The sequence below is a fragment of the Hibiscus syriacus genome, unplaced genomic scaffold (assembly GCF_006381635.1).
Source record: "Hibiscus syriacus cultivar Baekdansim isolate YM2019G1 unplaced genomic scaffold, ASM638163v2 tig00002840_pilon, whole genome shotgun sequence".
NCBI classification, from domain to species: Eukaryota; Viridiplantae; Streptophyta; class Magnoliopsida; order Malvales; family Malvaceae; genus Hibiscus; species Hibiscus syriacus.
This window is the reverse complement of record NW_024061947.1, coordinates 8,403,585-8,429,043: the sequence shown is the minus strand read 5'-3', so window position 1 is coordinate 8,429,043 and position 25,459 is coordinate 8,403,585. Positions and strand designations below refer to the sequence as shown.

Genomic DNA, 25,459 nt, shown 5'->3' with positions numbered 1-25,459 from the left:
ACGGTAATGTAGCGGCGTTTATACCTCAAACGCCGCAATTATTAATACTTTCGCGTCATTTTTAGATAAACGCCACAATGGTGTTAATCAATAGTGACGTTTTTTATAAACGCCGCAAAGTATGTGATTTAGTGGCATTTTTTAAAACACTGCAAAATGTTAAATATATGTTCCTCATTTTTCTCCTACCTGAACCCTAAAATCATTTCAACTATTCTTCCCTCAAACATTCTTCTCTGGTACAACAACAGGCTGAGCACGATTCCAAGCGAAGTTGTCTTTTGAATGTCCCGGCGACCAAATCAGCCCTCTGATCGATGAACTATAACACAATTGCACGGTTTGATCCCTCTTATAATTAATGATATTTTTCATTTTTGTTTTTTTGGGTATTCTAAAAATGGAGAAAACCCTGAAAGCTAACGTATTGGAGAAAAAAAGGAGCAGGTGTTGCCTTGAGTAAGAGAAATTATCGTAGGAATGTCTACATGGTGTCTTTGCTCTACGATGGATCAAATTATCGTTAGGAGGCTATCGGTCCGATCTCGCCGTCGAAACTCGATGATGACCCGAAAGAAAATTCTATTGCTCCATACCCTTCCATGGCCGATCTCCTACTTGAAGGTAATAATTTATAAATCTTTAAGCCGCTATATACTATTTTTCTATGGTCACTAAAATTTCATAGATCGTACGCATGTAGGATCTTCGAAGCTTATTGAGAATGATGATAGAGGAGTGGATAAATACTCGATGTTTAGAACCGAATTGGGTAACTCTGTGGCGTTGAAAGAATCTTCAATTGCAAAAGCAGATCAAATTATCGTTAGGAGGCTATCGGTCCGATCTCGCCGTCGAAACTCGATGATGACCCGAAAGAAAATTCTATTGCTCCATACCCTTCCATGGCCGATCTCCTACTTGAAGGTAATAATTTATAAATCTTTAAGCCCTATATACTATTTTTCTATGGTCATAAAATTTCATAGATCGTACGCATGTAGGATCTTCGAAGCTTATTGAGAATGATGATAGAGGAGTGGATAAATACTCGATGTTTAGAACCGAATTGGGTAACTCTGTGGCGTTGAAAGAATCTTCAATTGCAAAAGCAGTATCTATCCTCAATGAAGACGATGTTGCCTCTACTGTTACTCAAAGTAAACATTTATATCATCTACTTAAATTTATTTTAATGTTTGATTCATTTACCAAGCCACCTCCAATCAAGTTTCATAGTGTAGGTGGAAGTTCGTTATTTGTTTCAAGTGAAGCACTGAAGCGCGCAAAGAGTCTTCTTGGTGAATCGAAGGTAGGGGAATTATTTGGTGAAAAGGATGAACAATTTCTCCATATAGAGTTTACAGGGAGGAAAAACTTAACGATGTGTCATCAAACAAGGAAAACAACTTTCTTACGTCTTTTCCCCACGAAGGAGCATAACTAAATATATTCTAGTGAACAATATGATGAAGACTGTTTATGCATAACTTTAATGTTTCTAAATTTTAATGTATTTTGTTGTTAAGTATATTTATGGATAACTTATGGCTTAATTGAAATGTATGGATGTTGGTAATTAGGTTAAACTACAAGATAGTAAATTTATGTTATGTAGAGCATAAATTAAATATTTAAAAAATGTTAATCTTATATAAATCAATATATTTAGCAACGTTTGTTTCAAGAAACGCCGCTATAGGTTCATATATAGTTGCATTTTTTTACAACAAACGCCGCAATAGGTTCAACCATACATTTAATTTAATGTTTATCAATTTAATTTATTTTGTTGTTAGGTTTTATTCTGTATAACTTGTGGGTTAATTAATATGTTATGTATGATTGTTGTTAAATAGATAAAGCTACATATATCAGTAAATTTAGTTGATGTAGAGTAGAAATTAAATATGTAAAATCATTTATTTTTATCTAAATAAAGGTAATTAGTGGTGTTTATACCTCAAACGCCACTAACTTTATACATATAGCGGCGTTTTTGACACAAAGCCGCAAATAATTCGTATTTTAGTGGCGTTTTGTCAAAAAAACGTCGTAAATGTTCTTTATTTAAACGCCATTAACTTTAGACATATAACAGCATTTTTTAATAAATGCCACAACAGATTAGTACTACAGTGACGTTTTGAAAAAATGCCACAAGAGGGTTCACATATAGCGGTGTTTTGGTAACAAATGCCGCAAAATATTCAAATCATTAGTGGTGTTTTGACAAAAAAACGCCGTATATGTTTTTTATTTAAACGTCATTATCTTTAGACATATAGGTGCGTTTTTAATAAACGCCGCACAAATTAGAACTTTAGCGGCGTTTTGACAAAAACATCGTAATATGGTTCACATATAGCGACGTTTTAGTAACAAATGCCGCAAATTATTCGTACATTAGTGGCGTTTTGGCAAGAAACACCGCATATGTTTTTAACATTAGTTGTGTTTATAATTAGAAACGCCGTAATAGAGTAGACATTTAGCGGCATTTTAAGCCAAACGCCACAGAAGGGTTAATCAATAGTGGCGTTTATAGTAAAAACGCCGCAATAGAGTAGACATTAGTGGCGTTTATTATGAAAACGCCGCGATAGAGTATAACGATAGCGTCGTTTGGATTACAAACGCCATAAATTTCTTTTTAAAACCCCAAATTAACAAACATCTCGATCCCTAACCTAAAATTTCAGCCAGTATCTCCGCCTCACATCGTTTTCATCCGGTTATAGAGAGTACTAAATCACTTATTGCTCGTCGATTTTCGAAGCCGTCTACACCTCCAAGGTTACGCCATCAAGGTTTCTTCGTAGTGTTTCAGGGAACAGTAAAAACTACAAAATCTCATATAAACCGCAACCCACCGAAGAAGAAGAAACGGATGAATTCCTCGGAGTTACCCAACAATTAATCGAGCCTGTCAAGTCTTTCCCTTTAGATACCTTCAAGAATTTCCCTATTAGCAGGTAACTCCTTACTCTCTCTATCGTTTTTTGAAATTCCCAAAGAAAATTAGGTTTGATTGAAGCTTTTTTGGTGTTCAGATAATATTTGTCAGTATTTTGCGTTTTTTTTCTGTGTTTCCAGTAACCTTGATGGATCCTTGCTTTGTTCATTGATACAGTGAAAAATGAAGGGTGCTTGAATTGTTATTCATTGATGATTTTGTATCCAGGTAACTCATCAGCATTTCAGCATTCTGTAACTTTATTACTGTGTGTGTTTCATCACCCGTTTCAACAAATCCAGTCATTAGTTTTATAGGAATTAGACATCTGTTGTTCTGAACTTGCAGAACATTATGGAATCAGGAGTGATCCAGTTGAAAATCATGTATGAGTTTAGATGTATGATTTCTAAGCGGAATATGTATCTGCATTTTATTTAGGTCATTTCTTCAATTCATTTTTATTCCATTTTTTTTGGGAGGGGAATAATTGTTGGTTTGGAAAGTTAATTTGCATTTGAAGGAATTCTTGGGTTCATTATAGCCATCAAGATATGAAAATTATAGGGGATTTCTGCTGTGAATTACAATCCAGTAGGCAAGGGATAATATTGGTGCTATAGACAAAGAGTAGATATTCATTAGAAATGCATTCTTATGAACTTATCTCTTTATAATATAAAGATCCAGTTGATATGAATGAGGTAGATACATGTTTGAATTTGAATGACCTATCCATTTTCTGTATGAACATGATAGGTCATATTCTTTATTATATTTAAAATGTTTGAAGAATACAATTCATATTCTTTTCTCCGACTTGTATGAACATTCTTTTTATGTACACAGAACCTCTTTGCTTGCCACACATCCCTGTGCTGCATTGCATCATAGTCATTTTCTGTCGGTTGTGTATTATTTGATTTCTCTAGCAGCTTCAAGCCTTCATCTTAACTATTATTTCCGATTCTTGTCGCAGCTTAAGCATTGCATTGCAACATAGTCAAATTTCTGGTGGCATTCTTTATCCCATACCTCTAGCTAGCATCTTGATTGGATGAAATATTATTATATATTTTTTTGTTGTTAATGCCATTGGATCCCGTATTCTCTTTTGATGTTTGAATTGTAGGGTGGATATCAATATTTAAACCTTGTTTTTATCATGCTTCATTTCTATCTGGTGATTGCTCGACAGTTGTGAGCTTCCGTTCTTATAAACTTTGTGCTGCATTCGCCCTATTGTTGGAGTTTTTTCTTGCATATAGAAAAAATTGTGTAAGTTAGGAAAACAAAGGAATTTGAATTATGGATGCCATATTTTAAAAATAACTTTATAAACCAACTAGATTGAACTTTGAAGTTCAATATCAGACAGTTATACTTATCGTGTCAAGGTGGAATTTGTTCGAATTTGACGCAAATTTTTATTTTGACACAGTTATACTTATCGTATTAGGTTTTTATTAAAAGTGTGAAACCTAAGTGGAGTAAAATTCATACTACACAAGTGTTCTCTATTAAAAGTGTTCTCTATAATTAAGTAATTATACCTATAAACAGATAAAATGAATTAAAGTTATACATTAAGTTGGTTAAGTCAAGAATATTCACGATTCTTTTTTCTCGATATTAGTAAAACTTTTTATCTTATTTTCGTAATATTTTATTTTAGAGTTTTCTACGTAAAATCTTAATACCTCTTTTATTATATAATTATTATTTCCAACTTTATCTTATAACATCGAGCCTTTAGGATGTAGCCTGATAAGATTGAATCCAAATTATAACGATGGTGACCTATAAAGGTGCACCGTCGGTAAGCCAACCCGACCACATAAAAAAGGGAAATGATAGGTGACTAATTGTCGGGGTTGAAAGGTTTGATCGAAAAATGTTTAGGTCAGGGGTGACTCTCCCAGTTTAAGGCCAGGGTATATCTAAGACCTAATTGGAATTTATTCTAGAATTTACAGATTATCCACAAAGAGATACGGTGGTAGAATTCAATGTAATGCTTTTGTTTAGGTTCTAAATTTATCTATAATATTAGCAATTAACATTTGAATTTGAAACTCTAGAAATATGAAATGGATAAGAGTTGGATGGATTTCTCAAGGGTAAGCGTCGAATATCGAAATGGAGTCGAAAAATTTCTAAATTTAGCTTTTCCAAATGCAAGCCAAGAGAATATGATTCTTTGCCCTTGTAAGAACTGTGTTAACATTAACTGGCACATTCATGAAGTTGTGTACGAGCATCTAGTTATTTTTGGATTTGTTCGGGGGTATAGAAAATGGATCTTTCATGGAGAGTTTGTATCAGATAGATCTGCTTCTATGATGAGTTATTCGACTTATCATGCTCCTTCTCACCATCCAACTTTTAGAGAAGATGACATGGAAGGGATGTTACGAGATGCATTTAATATGCACATTCATCAGCCGTATGTTACAGGAAAATTATTGTCAGAATGATGTTAATGATTTCATTGAGATGAGAAAAATTGGAAGTGCTGAAGAGCCAAATGGAGAAGCGGCAAAGTTTTACAGGTTGTTGAATGAAATGAATGAACAACTTTATGAGGGATCAAAGTTTTTAAAGTTTTCTTTCTGCATTCATCTTTTCCACTTAAAAATGTCTGGGAGGGTGGACTGGTAACTCCTTTACGCAATTGTTGGAGTTACTAGGAGAAGTGTTTTCTTTTGCAAAAACCCCTCAATCATGCAAAGATATAAAGAAAATGATAAAAGATTTGGGTCTTGGATATGACAAAATTCATAGTTGTCCGAATGATTGTATGTTGTATTGGGGTGATCGAAAAAATCAAGACTCTTTTCATGTATGTGGAAAATCTCGATGGATGATTAGGGAGGAAGAAAATGTTACTGAAGATGAAGCTCAAGCACGATCAAGAAAGAAATCAATTAAGATTCTGCGATATTTTCCTCTCATACCTAGGCTACAAAGATTGTTTATGTCCTCCAAGACTGCTGAGTCTATGAGGTGGCATCATGATGGCAGAACCGATGATGGATTATTACGGCATCCATCGGATTCTTTAGCTTAGAAGTCATTTGACAACAAGTATCCAAGTTTTGCGAGAGATCCTCGAAATGTCAGGCTCGGTCTTGCAACTGATGGGCTTAATCCATTCAAAATCATGAGTACTTCATATAGTACTTGGCCTGTTGTACTTGTTCCATACAATTTGCTTCCCTGGATTTGCATGAAATAATCATCTTTCATCTTATCCATGATAATCCCCGGCAAGAAAGGCCCCGAAAATGATATTGATATTTACATGCAGCCGCTAATTACAGAGTTGAAACAGTTATGAGAAGAGGTTGAAACGTACGATGTGTTGACGAAGGAGAACTTTAATTTACGCGCGACTTTATTATGGACAATTAATGATTTTCCTGCGTATGCAAATTTATCGGGTTGGAGTACCAAAGGTCGTTACGCTTGCCCTTGTTGTGATGTAGAAACATATTCGAAGTGGTTGGTTAATGGAAAGAAGTTCTCTTATATGGGACATCGTCGGTAGTTACCTGATAATCATAGATTTAGAAGTCAAAAGAATATGTTTGATGGTGATGAAGAGTTTCGAAATGCTCCTGACCAAACAACAGGCTCTCAAATATTCAGAATGTTGAAAAATATCAATTTTACTTATAGAAAGATGAATCAACCAAGTAGTACACGATCAAAGAAAAAGGCAAAGCAGGTCAATGAAGAGGTTGAAGTTGACGAACAAACTGATGAAGAGGATGATCCAAAAGAGGTAGACTTGTGGAAAAAGAGGAGTATATTTTTCGAGTTGTCTTATTGGAAAAAGCAGATTTTGAGACATAATCTTGATGTAATGCATATTGAGAAGAATGTTTGTGAGAATATTATCGGGACCATTCTGAATGATGGTAGAAAATCTAAAGATAATCTTAAGAGTCGACTTGACTTAGTAGACATGGGAATTCAGTATGATCTTCATCCGCAATTACATCCAAATGGAAGAAATTTCTTGTCGCCTTCTATTTTTTCTCTTTCGAAGAAAGAAAAAGAAGTGTTTTGCACGGTGTTGAAGGATATAAAAGTCCCAGATGGGTATGTATCAAATATTTCTCGATGTGTCAGTGTTAAAGATCGAAGACTTTATGGTTTAAAGTCACATGATTATCACATATTAATGCAAGATTTACTGCCAGTAGCTGTTCGCGATTGCATGTCGAGTAAGGTGACGTCTTGTATCATTGAACTTTCTAATATAATGAAAGCCATATGTGGGAAAGTTCTAATGGTTGAAGAACTTGATAAACTAGAAGATCGAGTCTCCTTGACTTTATGAAACTTGAGAAGATATTTCCACCTTCATTCTTCACAATTATGGTGCATCTACTAATTCATCTTCCTCACGAAGCAAGAGTTGGTGGTCCAGTTTTCTATCGATGGATGTACCCTATAGAGAGGTGTTATTTGAATTACACGTTTCAAATTACTACTGATTATACCTCACAATCAAATGTATTTACGTAGTATGTAATTTTGTGTATAGGATCTTGGGCAAGTTGAAGTCTTATTGTCGTAATAAGCGTTATCCGGAAGGATCAATTGCTGAAGGGTATTTGTCAGAAGGATGTATGACATTTTGCTCTAGATATTTGGAAGATGTTGAAACAAGATGGAATAAACCAAATCGAAATGATGTGTTAAGTACTGATGACTTACCTCAACATTATTTCTTTGGAAGTTATGGTCAACCATTAGTGAAAGTTGAAATTGCACACTTAGATGACACGTCTTGGGTACAAGCACACCGATATGTTCATTTCCAACAGGATTCAATAGATCCTTTTCGCACGTAAGTCTTTCGAACCCAATCCTAATGAAATCTCTTTATCTTTTATATTTATCAATTTTTAACGACATAATATTCTTTATAGTGAGTTTAAAGAAGTATTGAGACTCGAACACACTCCCGAAGATTAAATCAGCGAGAGCTATATAAGTTATTCACAGAAACTTTTCATGAATGGTTAGGCTAGACGGTAAGCAACTAAATCTTACGGAACACTTATAAATTGTATATATCTTGCTTTTTATGTCGAAGTCAATGCAAATTAATTCACCATTCATGTATAATAGGTTTGGAGTGGGAGAGAAGTTAGTGAAGAAGTTAAATGGCTTTCTCAAGGTCCGAATAGAATAGTTAAAAGATATAATGTCTTCCTCATTAATGGGTTCAGGTTCCACACAAAATCTCGTGAAATATTAAGAATGACACAAAATTATGGAGTCGTAGTTACTTCGTCAACTATAAGTTATGCTACTGTAAGGGAAAATAATCCGCAGGAGGGAGAGGTCGATTATTATGGAAATCTTACGGACATTATTGAGTTAGATTATTATGGAAAATGAAAGGTTGTGTTGTTTCGGTGTGACTGGGTTGATGTAAACAGATGTATAAAAAGAGATAAATTTGGGTTTACAATAGTGAATTTCTCTCGATTAATTCACACGGGCCAACGTTTGATGGATGAACCATATGTATTTTCTTCTCAAGTGAAACAAGTATTTTATTGTCACGATCCAATGGATGACGGTTGGTATGTTTTGCTTCGAAATACTCCCAGAGACTTGATAGACATCGGGGATGGAAGTAGAGATGACATTGAAACAAGATCAGAAAGTTTACCTCTACTGCCACAAAACTTAGATGAAACTATCAGTAATACAACACAATTTCAATGGGTTCGGGAGGACGTTGATGAAGATATTTATGACAACTGACATTATATAAGAATTTTGTATGATTTTATATTTTCATTTATTTATTTATAATGTTATAACCTTTAACATGTTGTCTTTCAATATATTCATTAATTAATTCATTTTTTATTACTCATGTTTGTTTATTATAGATATCATGCCGAGGAGAAAAATAACTAATTTGCGGGTTGTTCGAGCTTCTGAAGACCATGAAGAAAGAAATAACGAGGAATCGAATGCATCTGAGTCTTCCGAAGTTTCGAAAACTGTTGAAGAAGACGTAGAAATTCAAAGTAATCTTCGAAACATTATTTACTACTTTGTTCATTTTCAAAACTGGCATTTAATAATTTCTTATATAGTTAAAAATGCTGGAACGCGCAAGACTCGAGGACGTACAACTTTGAAGGAATTATACCAACTTCCTCCTGAGCATCGTGTGTCGGTCAACCTATTGGCCCAGAATCACGTCTTCTAGCTGGTTACTTAGGCATAGTTGGATGTAATGCGAATCTGTTACCGATCTATTATGAGTCATGGCGCGAAATGCCTAATAGTAACAAAAATCAAGCGTTGGATTTTGTTAAGGTAATAATGTCATTATAATACATACTCTATAGAAATTCAATACTAATTTATACTTACGGTGCACACTTATTTTCTGTATAGGAGAAATTTTCTTTAGAGGTCTCTGACGATTATGTGAAGAAAACGTTAGGGAAGAGATGGAGGGATCACACGAGCTCCTTAAAGAAAAAATACTTCAAGAATGATCTCAGCCTTGTAGAGAAGTTGCAAACAGTCCCACCAGGAATGCTCAGGTACCAATGAGAAGATGCAGTCAGATTTTGGAGTTCATAAAAAGGACAAGTATGATGTATTTTTCATAAATAATTGTAACGAATTGTAAATCATCATTAAAAGTGGTTGTTTGACATTGTAGGACCGAGAGCATGTTGGTGTTGCTAGTAGGCAACAATAAAAGTTTACGCACATGGTTGGATCGAAGAGTTTTGCTTGTATAGCTCATGAGGAGGTATTATAGATTATTGAAATAGTTTTTTGTATTTAATGTACATACTAACTCATAGTAATTAGATTATGGTACATTGTAGGAAAATACATCTGGTTCTAAAGTTGGTCGAATCCAACTCTTCGACATGATACATACGAAGAAGGATGACACTCTTATGACTGCTGACGCTGCAGAAATTATGATACATTTTTTAGGTAGATGTTTTAAATTTACCTGACTATATTTATATTTGTATCATGACATTTTTTATTTTAATTAATTATTCACTTTATTAGGAAAAATTGAGGGAGAAAAAGGCAGAGTATCATGTTACTGCTTCGAGTCAATGTATTGTTAATGATGATGACATTGAAAGCCAAGTTATTAATGATGTTTTGGGTCCTGAAAGATATGGTCGGGTGCGCTGTCAAGGATCATTCGTTACTCCCACCAAATATTTTGGATCCAATTCATCACAGTACATGTCATCATAGTCTCGATCTTCCCACCAAGAAGTTAGTCGTTTAAAAGAAAAGTTGGCTGAGATGGATCAACAAATGGCTAACTTGAAAGTGGAAAATGAAGCAAGGGAAGTAGAGAGAGCAGCAGTAGAAGCAACAGCGAAAGCAGAGAAAGAAGCAACGGCAGCACAGAGAGAAGCAGCTGTAGCACAGAGAGAAGCAACATATCAGCAGAGATGTGAAGAATTTGAAAAACGACTCAATGATATGATGCTGATGATTCAGAAAACGCAACCTCAGAATCCACCATCGTAGTCTCATTTATGTTATGAGTATTCTACTGAACCTTGTTTAACTGAACTTATATTACGTTAATGAAAACTTTTATTTATTATATTGGATTTGATGTTGTTTGTTATGGATATAGAATTTGATGTTATTATTTTTTTGTTTGTTGGATAATGGAACATGTTGAAAAAATAGTTTTGGGGTAATTAAGCATAATTTTTAGGACTGTTAAATTCTGTGTTATTTAGCGGCGTTTGTAACAAAAAATGCCGTAATATTCCATACATTTAGCGGTGTTTTTATCCTAGAAACACCGTTATATACATACCTTTACCGGCGTTTTTAGCAAAAATACCGCAAAACATCAATACCTACTGCAGCGTTTGTGGGAAAACACCGCAAAACATCAACACCTACTGCGGCGTTTATGAGAAAAACGCCGCTAAACATCATAACCTATTGCGGCGTTTGTCTAAAAAACACCGCTAAATATCAACACCTATTGCGGCGTTTGTGTGATCAATACCTATTGCGGCGTTTTTTGTTAAAAAACGCCGCGAAATTTAACGGCATTATTTTCAACGGCGGTTTTCACGGCATTTATCTTAACGCCGCATGTGTTTTTAACGGCGCTTATAAACGCTGTTAAAGGTAAAAAAAAAACTTTTAACGGCGCTTATAAACGCTGTTAAAGGTAAAAAAAAACGCCTCAAAAAGCCTGTTTTGGTGTAGTGAATGCATTTGCCTTTATAATTTTGATCCTGGAAACTTCTCCTTTTGTGATTTCCATGGAAGAGAATCCAATAACTAGTCAACAAATGAAGCTTCCATGGATTTAAGGTATAAGTTGTGCTTCTCATCTGTCCATTCTGTAGATGTAGATTCAGACATCAAAGAATCCTGTCGTATTATCAATTTTTATCATTAAAAATCAGAAATATTTCGCACAAGGCAAAGGCGACACATAATTTATTCACACAAACAGATTAGTACACAATAAACAGCCTGAAATAGAACTATAAAATATGAGAAGATATAAAAACTAATGTTATAAACCCTGAATTAACAGTACGTAATAATCAAAACAAAGTTAAATATTAAATCAAGAGAAACATGCATAATTGAAAACGATTAAAAAAGCTGCTTCACCAGCTAACCCAAATCAAAGTTACTTCCTTTAAACCGGGTAAAAGAAAAAACTCACGCTTCAAATTCATCGGTACATAAATCAATAACAACAACAACAACGCCGAAAAAAGATGGTTCGTTTATCAAGCTTGGAACCTGTTGCTGTTGAGCAAATCGGCCTTGTATGAGTCAACGACTCAAAAGAAGATGCATCTGAACTAGCCCAAGACTCAGTTCTCCTGAAACCCTCTAAAGAGGAAAAAAAACACTGAAGGAAAGATGCTTTTTAAATTCTGAAGATCAGAAAATGATTAAAGAAAAGCGAGAAAGGAAGGATGGCAATGGCGATGAGAGCAGGTGGGTATTTAAAAGAGAAGGCAAATGAACGGTGCTCATCGTGAAATTTTATTTATACCCTTTCTATTTAAAAAAAATTATATTGTTAATATTTGTGTGCTCACTTTAAAAAAATATTTTTAGATCTGTCACTAATATTAAATATTTTCAAAATATTTTAAACCTTAAAAAAATCAGGATATATATAATTCTTAAATTTTAGTAAGTGTTAACGGTATAAACACCTAATGTCAAATAATTAATAAATATTTTTGAACGGACTTTACTTCTTACTTATTTTATGACGGCGTTTGGTTCACAGAAGATAAGATTACTTTTGAGAATAACATTAATGAAATGTATCATTACTATGAGAATAATGTAGTACCTTGTTTGGTTTGTTTAGCATAAATATAAAATTATAGTGTTTAGTTGAAGGTATACTTGATTGTGCATTTTACCAAATTATCTTTGTGGTATTCTTTAAAAAAAAGTTAAACTTTAATAATAAATTATAAATATTTCAATGAAAATTCATAGAAATATTTTAATCGTTATACTATCTAACTTTTGAGAAAAAATATTTAATATATAATTAGTGTATTAAACTTATATTTTTGAATAATTTTCATAATCATCATATTTATTTATGTAAAATATAATATAATATGAAAAAAATAATATTATAATCTCGGGTGGACAATGATATTATTTTTCAATGCATAAGATCTATTTTTTAATAAATTAAAATTAGAGATCATTTTAAATAATTATATTTTTACAATCATATTATTTTTTACCTCATAAAATTATAAATAATTAATATATTGAATATTATAATTTTAAATATTCAAATTTATTAATATTTTACTAAATTAAATTATTTGTATATTATTGTTATATTTATAATTTTGAGTAAAATACAAAAAAAATAAGAATTTAAAAGTATCATTATAAAAAGAATTAATTAGTTTAGGGATTTTATTGTCTAAAGTGGTGTAAATTATCTTATATCTGATAATTTGGATGTAATAATATTCTCACCATTTTAATAAAAAAAAATATACTATCGGAAAAATATTATTCCTGCGTGAACCTTAAACAAACAACGATGCATTCCGAGTCTTCTTAACCTTAAACAGAGGTACCATACACCACACTTAGCCTGGTAAATAGAATGATAAATAAAAGACCAATTCCAGTAACCACCCATCAAGCACTCGGACTTTAAGCTTCATGCGATTATACCACATACACTATAAGCGAAGGCAAGCTAAAATATGAATTGCCTCTTACTTACCCCTCATCCACAGCCTGCTATGCTTCACAACTACCTCTATTCACTCTTACTCCTTTCAAAACCTTATTGAACTAACTAATAATTGAGCTAAAGAGCTAATGATCACTCTTGTTGGCCACAAATGCAACTCATGCATGGCACTTAATATGAACATCTCCACTACTACCGCATATGTTAACTGAATGTCACTCACGAACTTACGCATTAATGACTATCAGATTGGGTTAACCGTAACAGCGGTTGCTAGTGGAGTTAATCTTTGATGAAACTTTATGTAAATTGGCTACTGTGGGTATGGTTGATATACCATGGTTGTATGGTGTGAGGGTTCCTTTGGTTGGATGCTATGGTTTCCACGTAGTAGCATCGGTTCAGCACACTCTTTTCCCCCCAATTTAGAGTTCCGAGGTGAAGCACCATTGAGGTAGTAATAATGAAATAAGTGTGAAATTTGACGGTGGTATTTAAAGCACCGTCTGATTCGGACCAATTACACTGACAAACTATGATTCTGATCCCTAACAAAGTTGAAGGTGTAGAGTTGGCTATTAGCTGCATGCCACTAAGTAGTTATCAATCGGACTCAGACAAAGATGTAAATGGGCTATGAATTCAACTTTAATAGGTTCAAATTAATGTCTATAAGCATAATTATGAGATATTGAAACACAAGTCTTCATTTTTAAAATCTATTTTGCAAGTAAAATAAAAGAATTTGGTTGAATTACATTCAGATCAGATTATAGATTATATGGATCTTCAAATTTAGACAAATAATTCAATCTTTGAACATGTCTAGTTTAATTTACTGGGACTGAAACAAGTGAGTGGCCTATTTGGATTTTAAATATTAAATATAAATTCCTATTCCCTAAAACTAAATTTGTACTCATCCATTTTTTTGGAATTTGTACTCAAAATTTAAGTGATAATTTATTTAATATATAATAAAATCCAATAAAAAAACACGCTGAATTTTTTTACACACTTTCCTAATATGTTAAATACTATATTTTATTTAAAGATTTAAATACAATTAATAAAAAGTATTTAGTTATTAATAATTTTATTATTTGTAATAAATATAAATTTAATATATATATTTATACTTTATATTGTATTTAAAAGACTAATTGAAATCAATATTATACTAATATTAATTTAATTAAAAAGAATCAAATTATCATTATTTAAAAACATAACACATTTTTTTAATAATATTGTTTTATTTTTCTTTTGATTGTCTACTAATTTCAAAGCTTTACTCTAATCTGGACGGACTCGGATCGTATACTTCAAAGTATTATTTTTTGAAGTTCTCTTTTAATTCCAACCCGCCATATTTAACAACAGAAAAAAAGATAGAGCGGAAAGAACAAAAAATGAAAAATGGCGGACATTTGAAGAAGATGAAGAAGTGAGAGCTTTGAAGGAAATGGCGGAGCTGGGGTTTCTAGAGAAAATCTTTTGGAGATCAGGTTATAGAGCTCCAGATGAGAGCCCTGACTCTGTTACATTCACTTTGGAATCCAATTTTAGTCTCTTTTCTTCGGCTTCCGCTAGTGCCGATCGTTGCTCGTTTGCTTCCGATGTTCACAATCACGATTCTCTCGCCTCCGAACTCTCTTTAGTAACTTCTCCACTTTTTCAACGCCCTTTTTTATGGCTTTGTTGCAACTTCTTGGTGCAATGCTAAACAGTGGAAGCTGTAATATTTTTACATTGTGATCGACCACTGTTGAATGTTGATAAATTTTCTTTTCTTCTTATTCCTTTTGGAAAAAAGAGGGAAACCGGACAATAACGTTTGAAATGTGAATTTCTTTTTGCAGCATTTGGCTGCACATGGAGGAGATGAGATTGAGAGTTCAAGTGGACCAGATCCAGATCCAGATCCAAACAAAGCTATGACAGTCCATAAGCACAATTGTTTCTCCAGAAAAGGTGAAAAAGTGAAAGGCATTCGCAAGTAGCAAAGTTTTTCTTGCATTATTAGTTTCTTTCGAAAAAGTTAAGACCGAAATTGCACCAAAAGAAAGAAAAAGAAGGAAAACAACTAATAAATCCAAAAAATTTCAAATTCACTCACTCACTGTCATTGTCCACCTGCTTTTTTCCTCTTTCAAAATAATAACCAGTTCAAGAAGAAGAAAACGATGCAGCTCGCATAGGGGACGAAAATCTACTCACTGATTCAGCGATATACTCATTCTCTCTTGCTATTAAAGGTACCCTTTAGTTTCAGTTTGAAATTGTTTTTTTAGCTTGCATTTTTTTTTGTCAAGAAGGTAACAATTGTGAATTGGGTTTGTTTGATGTAGAGTGTCAGGATAGGAAGATTAGATCTGACGCTTTGTTGAAGAATCCTGATAAGCGAAGAGCTTCATTAGATCAAAACAATGTTTCTGCATCGTCTCCTCGGTTTTGGACTATGAAGAAAAGCACTGTTCCGACACGGAAATCGAATGCAATTCCTAGTCCTGGGACTCCCAATCATCATCATCAGTTGAGTTCTGGAATGCTGAAGGGTTGGAGTTCTGAACGTGTGGCATTGCATAACAATGGTGGAAGGAGACTAGGGAATGCTGCTGGTGTGTTGCCTCTGAACAATGGAAGGACCTTGCCTTCAAAGTGGGAAGATGCCGAGAGGTGGATTTTCAGTCCTGTTTCTGGGGATGCCAGTGTGAGGCAATCGAACTTGCATCCACAAAGAAGACCAAAATCAAAGAGTGGTCCACTTGGTTCTCCTGGGATCGCTTACCATTCTTTGTACTCTCCTCCAACTCACATGTTTGATGGAGGCCGTAAAGGAAGATTTATGGCCGTTTCTCCTTGCTCAGCTGGTGCAATTGCAGCTAATGGTTTAACAATTCATTCCCGTAGCCCTGCTGGAGGATTCGCTATTCAGACTGAACCTTGTATGACCCGTTCTGTCAGTGTGCATGGATGCTCTCGGTTAGTGAACCCTTCATCGCTTCCTTCTCAAGGTAATGTCCATTTCTATCGTACAAAATTCTGGGGTTAGATAATGATATGGGCTTTCGCTTACATTGACCTCTTGTACATTATGGGTGCATTTTGAAATTTATGAGATCAATTATTTTAGTTTGTTCTCTATGTTGTTTGTCTTGCCATCCAAGTTAATCTTAAATTAGAACTTTTATTTGATGTATCATGAACAAATCAGAAATCATGATTCAGTAGAAGAATATAAAACCTTTTCTCTGTTAAATGTCATTTATAATGAGTTGTATGATATTATCCTATAAATTGTTCCGAATTGACTGAATATTGATTATATAAGCAAAGACTACTCCTTGATATAGGAATCATCAAACATTAAAGAACATCTGCATATCAAGGCAAGTGCACGTGAGTAGTCATATTTAAATCTCTCTACATTTTCCAAAACATAAGCTTGATGTTTATATTTTTAATACAAACCGTGAAAAGAGAAAATGGAGATTTTCCAAATCTTTACTTCATGTTCTACTGAGAGATAGGTTTTTGTTTTTATGGTAATTGCTGCTAAACTGGTGGCATCCTACATTGGTTAATTCTTGGATTACCTGTAGCCTTATATTCAAGTTGGCCCTTTCCGCCGAATGGCAAATGATTTTTTGGTTGGATGCCTAAAAATTGCTGTCTTTTTTACTTTCGTTGGCCTCATATTTCCAATTAGTTTCCATCAAAGCTGCAGAAGAAAATCTTGATGCAACCAAGGATGCAGTCTTCGATATTTCTGATACTGTCTCAAGAAGAGATGCGGTGACCCAAATGAACACACGGAGTAGCACCCAGTCTCCTAAAGGAAGGCCTTTTTCTCCCCCCACTCCTACTGCTCTACGTATAATGGAACTGCAGAGCTTTCATTGCTCTAAATCAGAAGTGAGAGATGTCCAGGTGGATGAAAGAGACACCATGACTCGGAGGTCAAAGAAGCATGGAGTTCGAAACAGTGGGACGAGCACAGAAATTGTAGATGACCGGAGAAATAGAGCAGTTGACACTCCTATATCGTCCTGGGATATGACAGAGACAGCAGAACGCATTTCCAAGTATGGTTGTTACTATGCTTCCATTTCTTTTGTACTATTCAGTATTTTTTATAAGATTATAGATCAACACTTTGGAATGCCTCAATGAAATGAGTAGATATTCAAGATCCCTTCAGTAAAAGCTAAAATTTTCCACTCTGAACATTTTTTATGTTTAAACCTCATTTACCTTCTTCCATGAAGACCGGCTTTGAATGATTGTAGTAAAAAGGTTAATTTAGCCAAAATTTTGATCCTCGTGTCAGTTTTTAGATGCTTTTTTTTTTGAAGCTACAGTTTTTAGATGCTAGAATGCGTGAGATTTGCCTTCTTTTCATTTTCTGGATCCGCCTTAGAAACTGCATCCAACTTGTTACTTTAATCAAGAAAATCCTAACCTAGTTTGTTAGGTTAAATCAATTCTCCGTGTTACAGGTTCAAATATCAAAAACTTATCAAGAGAACCCAAGAAGAATTGAAATGTTTATAGGACAGATTTGCTCGATTTTCACATTTCAACATCTTTCTCTCATTTTTTGCAGGATCAAAAGAGAAGAAGCAAAAATCGTTGCATGGGAGAACCTGCAGAAAGCCAAAGCTGAGGCTGCCATAAGGAAACTAGAGGTTGGTTTTCTCTTAAGTACTCTATTAAAAATTGATTTCTCTGGGCATAAGTTTTGGTTCTGTACGTTCTTAATATTCGTTGTTAATATAGAACCACTAAACAATCATACTCATGACTGCAAATTTTAATGATGTGTGGGAAAACTGCATCAGATCTAGCAAGATCGATGAAGCTATTATCCTTACCATTACTAGCGGAATACTGTATTTCAGATGAAGCTGGAAAAGAAGAGATCGTCGACAATGGACAAGATAATGAATAAGCTGAGCTCAGCCCAGAAGAGGGCTCAAGAAATGAGAAGATCAATGATAGCCAACGAGTTCCATCAAGTTACAAGGTCAGCACATAAGGCTATATCGTTCCATAGAACCCGCCAGATGGGTTCATTGAGTGGCTGCTTCACCTGCCATGCATTCTAAGGCCTCAGCCATCTTTTACCGGTTCAATCAGTCCTCAAATGTTTGGTAATTTCTGCTTGAATCAATGGTTTCTTTCCAGAATTTCTGGCTTAACTGTTCCACCTTATGTGTAACCCAGTCTGAAGAATAAAATCCGCCTGACATGACAAATATTGTACAGGAAGCAACTATTATACTCGACGCCAAACCGGAGTCACCGTGCCTGAATGAAGCACCGCTGCCTCGATCTAAGGTGAACCCAAATTGCCATGCCTTTGGACTTAAATATTTTCCTAAATGTTCAATTATTAAGCTACTGTATGCTTGGTATGTATGTAGATTAACCTTTCAAGTAGTTGTCCCTGGAATGGAAATGTCATTCATCTCTTAAACCTAGTTAGATTAAATAATATGAATATGGTTTAAGTCGCATGATATGCATAATTGACGTATCAAACTTTATAATAAATATATATATATTCGATTCAAATAACATTAAGAAAAATCCACAAATATGATTGTCAATTATTATTATCATTGAATCTTATAATTTATATATTTTTTTCTTTCCTAGCAAATCAAATGCACTTCGTTGATCAAATCAGATTTCTAACACAAATATTAAATGTATACAGGGGGATGTAGGGAGACAGTGGCTTTTGCCCCTAAAAATGAGAAATTTGTTCTATAATCCCCTTAAAAGTCATGAAATTTTAAATTAGTCCACTGAAAAATTGATTCTCTGAAAAATTTATGATTTTATTATGGTTCCCGTTTAACAAAATCATGGATTCACTACTGAATATATAATTAATTCTTATTTAAAAACATAACTCTTATAAGACAAGTGGCCTATAATTAATTCTTGCACGAACCAAACAATTTGAGTGATTAAAGGGACTATTGTTAGAAATTCTGGGTTCGAGCATCAACAACTGCATGAGTGTTCTTTATCAAATGGTTAAGAGTCAAAATAACACATACTACCAGTAATCTCCCTGGATTAATAAAAAAACATAACTTTTTTGGATTTATTGGTTAAAATCACTTTGGATAAAAAAAAGATTAGACTTCGTTTGGGAATACATTTTGAACAAATGCTACCAGTCATCTCCCTAGATTAATAAAAAAACCATACTTTTTAGGATTTATTGGTTAAAAACACTTTGGATAAAAAAGGATTAGACTTCGTTTGGGAATACTTTTTGAACGAGTTTTTTTTAACACAAAAGCATCATTTTTTATTTCAATTTCTTGATTTAAGACAATAACCATGTTTCAAATGGGAATTTTTAACTAAAAATGAGTTAAAAAATCAATTAGTCAAGTTCATCTAGTAACGAAGGGCCTCACATTACTCAAAGAAGGGTTTCATATTGTATCCAATAAAAAGAAGGTCCAAAATAAATGAGGAGAAGAACAATGCAAAAGAAAGAAGAAAATTCTTAAAAGAATTATGGATGAAATAACGTAAAAGAAGAAAAGAAAGATAGGTAAAGAATAAGGAATACAAAAGTACACTTTCAATTCATAAACCAACTAAGTGAAAAGGAATATATTTTGAAGAAATTATAGATGAGTTGATGCTATTTGAGTAAATTTTTCGGTGACAATTTATAGATCAATTCATTTTTATTTCTTTGTTAATATAAAGTTTTATAAATAAAATGTTAATCGAATCCATCAAATAATTTTAATGATTAATTTTTTTTAAGAATTCCTATTCAAGTAATTATGCTTATAAGGATAAGTGTATTAATGTCAATGGTTAAAAAATATTTTGAATAAATACTACTTCGTAACTACCATAAATTATAATAAAAATATAATAAAAATTAAATACTATCATAAACTAAAGTCATAGACGTTCACTATTCCTCTCTCAGCCACCACCATTCATCACCGTCCGGCCACCATGCCGGAGTTTTCTTAACGGAAGGACCAAGGTTTTGGGATTATATACAAACATTAAGAGAACTGAGGGACAGGCATGTGTGGTTATTGTTTAGCCATGTGCAAGCTAATGTGTGAGCCAGTTTCTTTTTCTATGTAGTCTTTACCGACAATGTTTTCATTCAACAACAATATTAATTAGGTTGTAATTTTGGTGTTGCGTAGTAAAATATTTATAGATTCACAATAAAAAGAACAAGGTTCATTACTGCAAAATCAAAATTAGACAAATATTTCCAAAATGAATCTTGACCCACGATATGACAGATTCAATGAACCTTAATTAATAAATGTTTTGTGTGTTGTAGCTTTTTCAGTGATAAATCGTACATTTGAAAAGACAGACGATTCCTTTTATGTATTTAGAAATAGTTTAACTTTGTTTAAATCAAAGTTAACTGTTACTGTAGATATTTATTGATCACGAGACTGCTTACGAATTGGTTTCCCAATATAACATTACGCACACCAGTAAAAAATATATCACATATGTGTTGAGACGTCATCCGTAATAGGGATATACATTAAATATTATCTAGATGAGAAATCATTGAACGGGTTAAATGTGAAAATAATTTAACTTTGTTTAAATCAAAATTAATTGTTATTGTAGATGTTTGTTGATCACGAGACCGCTTACAAATTGGTTTCCCAAGATCAACATCACGCACACCAGTAAAAAATGTCTCAGATATGTGTTGAGACGTCATCCGCAACAGGGATATACATAGAATATCGTCTAGATGAGAAATCATCGAATAAATACCAGAAAATTATACACGTTCATATCCCTACGAAACATGTAATAAAATATTTTTCTTCGACTTTTATCTTATAATTTTAGAATAATTTAATTTATTTGAGGTTTTTAGCTAACAAAGTTATGTAATTTTAATTATATAGTTCATGTGGACGCCTTATTGCGCTGCTGCTATTGCCAACTGCATACCGCATGGCATTCTGGTGACTAATTCACACTTGTACATCGTGTCAGTCCTGCTGATTTATTACTTGCTAAATGTAAATACTCAATAATATTCGCATCGGATGGTGTCACGCGATTTATATGACACTATAATACACGTTCATATCCCTACGAAATATAAATATTAAAAAATTATTTAAATACCAAAAAAATAACTAAATCAATAAATAAATATTAAAAATTGAAATAATATTAATTAATTTACCTCATCGTTTCGTCTCCAATAGTCGAATACGTGACTTCGATTTTGTCTTAATAGATTCGTCGTCATGATATGAAATATTTGAATCTTTAAATATATGAAAGGGATGGGTGTGGTGATGAAAAGGAGTGGACGACCCAATATATAACCATTCTCGCACTCGGGGAAATGCAATTTTAAATGCAACTCGCGTCCTGCAAGACGCGAGGTACTGAAAAACACGTGGAATTCGTAGTACCTCTCATTTTGTAAGACGCAAGATTGATTTAATTCAAATTCAAATTTCAAAATTCAAAAATTTCAAAATATATTATAATTTTTTAATAAAATATATATTTTAATTATTATATTTTAATTATTTATTATATTTAATATAAAATAATTAATATTATTAGTTATTATTATTATTATTATATTTATAAGTTTTCATTATTTCAAAATTTACAAAATATATTATAATTATTTTTTATAAAATATATATTTTAATTACTATATTTATATATTATTATATTTTAATTATTTATTATATTTAATAATTAATATTATTAATTATTATGTTTATTTATTTATTATAATATAATTTTGTTTTTACGTTTAAAATTAGTTTGTTATACGGAATCCAAAAGAACTTCGCGATTTGCAACCCGCTAGGTATCTTATAAATCTCACGATATTTTAGATCATAAAAGCTACCTCGAGCTTCGTAATACATAATGTCATTTTATCTAATTATTTATTAGTTTACTTGAAAAGTACATCTACGTCTGTATCTCGCGTGTTAAAGGATGCAAAAAATGTAACACGCATACCGCGAGGTCATCCGATGCGGATGATTTGAAGATTTTTCTTCTGAATAACCTCTGTAGTGTCCTATTTTTTAAATAATTGTTTATTTAAGGTTTTTAAAATAAATTTGTCGGAAAAGAAATCATAGGCGCGACAAAGATACTGTAAGAATTTTACTCTTTTTATATTCAAAACTTTTATGCATCACAACATTCGAGAAAGAGCAAAGAAACTTTATGTAAAACTTTACTAATTTATACACAATTTTGGGCAGTGGGACACCTTAAATCTATTAGAAACACACAAGCTTTTCAATTTGTTTAGCTACCACTCAAGGGCCTTGTCTTAAGCAAACGTACGTTTCTGCTTCTTTCTTTGAACAAGCATAGAATCACTCGAATCATTCAGTGTTTTTGTTCTTTTAGTCCAATCTAATTCTATAATCTCAAACCAAAAATGCACATTTTTTTCATGTGGGGTGTAACAGTTCATGGGAACAAGACATCTTTTTACTCCACAATAATAGTCGGTGATAATTATATCATTGAAAACCCAGAATCGAATGTGTTTATCTGTATGGGGTTCTGAATCCAGATGAAAAGCATGTTTGTACGTATCATGCATTAATTGAGTAATCAAAAGAAAGCCCTGGAGAAATTTTCATCGACACACAGCATTTTCATTTTCACTCTCTCTTTCTCCATTAATGCAACTGGAAACACACAGAATCACCAAGAGGTGTTTTGCACCAATGGAAAACTAAGAAAATAGACATCGCTTTTGATCTTCACTTTCAGCTTATAGTATTGTACACATTCAAAATAATGGGAAAACTAACATGTAGAAGAAGGCATAAGATTTAACCGTAGATCATCTTTTTCCAAGACCAAACGTGCCTTGCTAGTCTCCATGTTTGTTGCAGTATTGTTATAGTCGGGATGCAATCTCTTCTTCGATTGTAAAGGTACACCAAACAGCTTTGTTTTACAACTGTTGCTGCTCAGTTCTTCGACAATGGTTAACGAGCTCTGGGACGTTGCTGTCGGAGAGTTCAAGACCTGAACTTGGGTCTTCGGGCCGTTCGGATAATACCCGACAAGCTGGTTCAATGGCTTCTGTAATAATGAAGATGGAGGACGAGACATGAGAGAGGCAGAGTAAGAATTCCTTGGAGTAACGGGCTTCACATTGTTTTGAACGTAGTAGATAATGTAATTGTAAAGCTTCTTCATATGTGCTAGTTCAGACATGAGCAGATCGTTGTTTCTTCTTAGCCTTTCGTTTTCTTCCGATAACGCATTCACCGAGCTGTTATTATATCCTACTCTCGAGGAAGAAAGAGTTGGTGAGTCACACCAGTTGGCTCGTTCATCTGAGTCGGTCGGGGAGATGCTGACTCGACTTTGAAACGGGAAGAAACTCGGTACATTCAACGAAGAATGGTAATGATGATGGTTTAAAGATGGGTGCGAAGTTTTTCTTCTGTGAATCTCACAAAGCAAGTGCTTCTCTCCTCTCTTGAAGAACTCATTGGCGAACTCCCATCTCTCCGGTACAATCTTCCTAAAACCCTAGTTTCCATCACCAGTGTCCAACAAGAAAATCCAGGTTAGTAAACGAGCCAAGAATGCAAAACGAATAATTCTTATGAACAAAGAAGCAAAATTTTGTTTATACGTAAGTGTTGAGCTGCCTAACAAAGCTGGAGAAGTTGTTGTGCTTGAAGTAATTAGGGAGCAGATCACGAGCAAACTCAGGTGGTCTCCAAACGACGAAAGTGGAGTTGTCTTCGCCCCATGAAACTGTGAGATCGGTGGTCGGATCATCGACCAGTTGGTAGGTTTTTGTGAGGAAGGGCGCCGGCACTGCTTTGTGGGAATCTAGTGAGAGTAATAACCCTTGGCAATTATCAAGCATCAGACCCATTGGAAGATCAAAAGCAAGAAAGTGAAGAAACTGATGAAATGAAAGAGATGGAGAGAGGAGGAGGAGGAAAAACACACATTTTTCTTAAAGCGTGAATTAGTGTATAGGGGGAGTGTGATATCAAGACAAACCCGTGACTATCTCTCTCTCTCTTTTCTGACAATGAATCCCTAGCACATGGCCATGAATGTGTGCAGTGATCAGAACCCCTGCTCCCTTTGCGAATTTACTATTCCTATCTTGTAATTTCATAAATTTTATTAAAAATATTCAAATAAAATTTGAGTTAAAAATAAAATTTAAATATTTCAAAATTTTTAATAAATAATAGATTAATTTTTTAAGTTTAAGTCAAATTCTTCAACTTTATATATAGGGATGGGCATGGGTCGGGTTGGGTTTTTGATCCACCCGACCCGACTCTACCAAAATAATGTTTCACCCGACCCGAATATATGACTTAGAAATCCGATCCGACCTGAAATAATAAAAAATTATTTTTATTCAATAAAAACAGTGACTTAATTGAAAAAAATTATATATAGAGGGGTATTATTGTAATTATTTCTAAATATATAAGGTAAAATTATATATTTTTCGGATAGGGTATGATATTTTACACCCTAACCTCGAACCCGACCCGAATATCACATTTAAAAAACCCGACCCGACCAAAACCAAATTTTTTAAAAAAAAATCCGACCCGATCGGATCGAAGCCCGTCGGATTCAGGTTGAGTGTCTATCCCTATTTATATATATATATATCTTAAAAGATATAAATAGATTAATTTTTAAATTTGAGTCAAATTATTCAACTTTATATTATATATATATATATATATTATATTATATCTGAAAATATATAAATACTTAAATTCTACTTTATATATTTAGAAGCCCTATGTCTGCTTCTTCTTTTTAGTTTATTTTTTTGTAACGTTCCTTTTGTAGTTTAACGTGAGGAACCCAACAAACCCTACTATTTGGAATCCAAGCAGTTTTGTATTTTTGTATGAATGTGGAAGATATAAGGAAAAGGATAAATGGAGGTCTATTATGAGATTTAAAGACTGTTGTTGGTGACCACATTTCTTCTTCTTTCTTCTTCCAATTTCCCTTTTGATATTCTAGAGATTCCAAACTTCAAAAAAAAAAATGATCCATAGACATCCCTTTGGCTTTGCTGCCACTTTTAGTTTTGAGAAAATAACATCAGTGACCAAAAATGTCTTATAATATACGATTTTAACCAACTTTTTTTGGATTTGCCAAAATGACCAACTAAATCGCAA

General features: G+C 33.4%; 2 protein-coding genes across 3 annotated transcripts; one reads left to right on the top strand and one right to left on the bottom strand.

Annotated features, from left to right (window-relative positions):
• Positions 1-14,665: 14,665 nt before the first annotated feature.
• LOC120156528 lies at positions 14,666-18,701 on the top strand. Of its 2 annotated transcripts, none has more exons than XM_039167848.1 (8): positions 14,666-14,883; positions 15,086-15,197; positions 15,392-15,481; positions 15,575-16,240; positions 16,936-17,311; positions 17,833-17,914; positions 18,128-18,379; positions 18,495-18,701. In XM_039167848.1, the coding sequence occupies exons 1-7, from the start codon at positions 14,689-14,691 to the stop codon at positions 18,332-18,334; spliced, it is 1,728 nt and encodes a 575-aa protein (XP_039023779.1). In that variant the 5' UTR covers positions 14,666-14,688; the 3' UTR covers positions 18,335-18,379; positions 18,495-18,701. The 2 variants fall into 2 exon arrangements, with proteins under 2 accessions (XP_039023779.1, XP_039023773.1); XM_039167842.1 differs by having other exon boundaries at positions 15,086-15,212; positions 18,453-18,701.
• Positions 18,702-23,039: 4,338 nt separating this feature from the next.
• LOC120153706 (heat stress transcription factor B-4-like) lies at positions 23,040-24,253 on the bottom strand. Its single transcript, XM_039165616.1, has 2 exons — positions 23,917-24,253; positions 23,040-23,810 (listed from the first exon to the last, which is right to left on the bottom strand). The coding sequence occupies exons 1-2, from the start codon at positions 24,163-24,165 to the stop codon at positions 23,073-23,075; spliced, it is 987 nt and encodes a 328-aa protein (XP_039021547.1). The 5' UTR covers positions 24,166-24,253; the 3' UTR covers positions 23,040-23,072.
• Between the last annotated feature and the right edge of the window lie 1,206 nt (positions 24,254-25,459).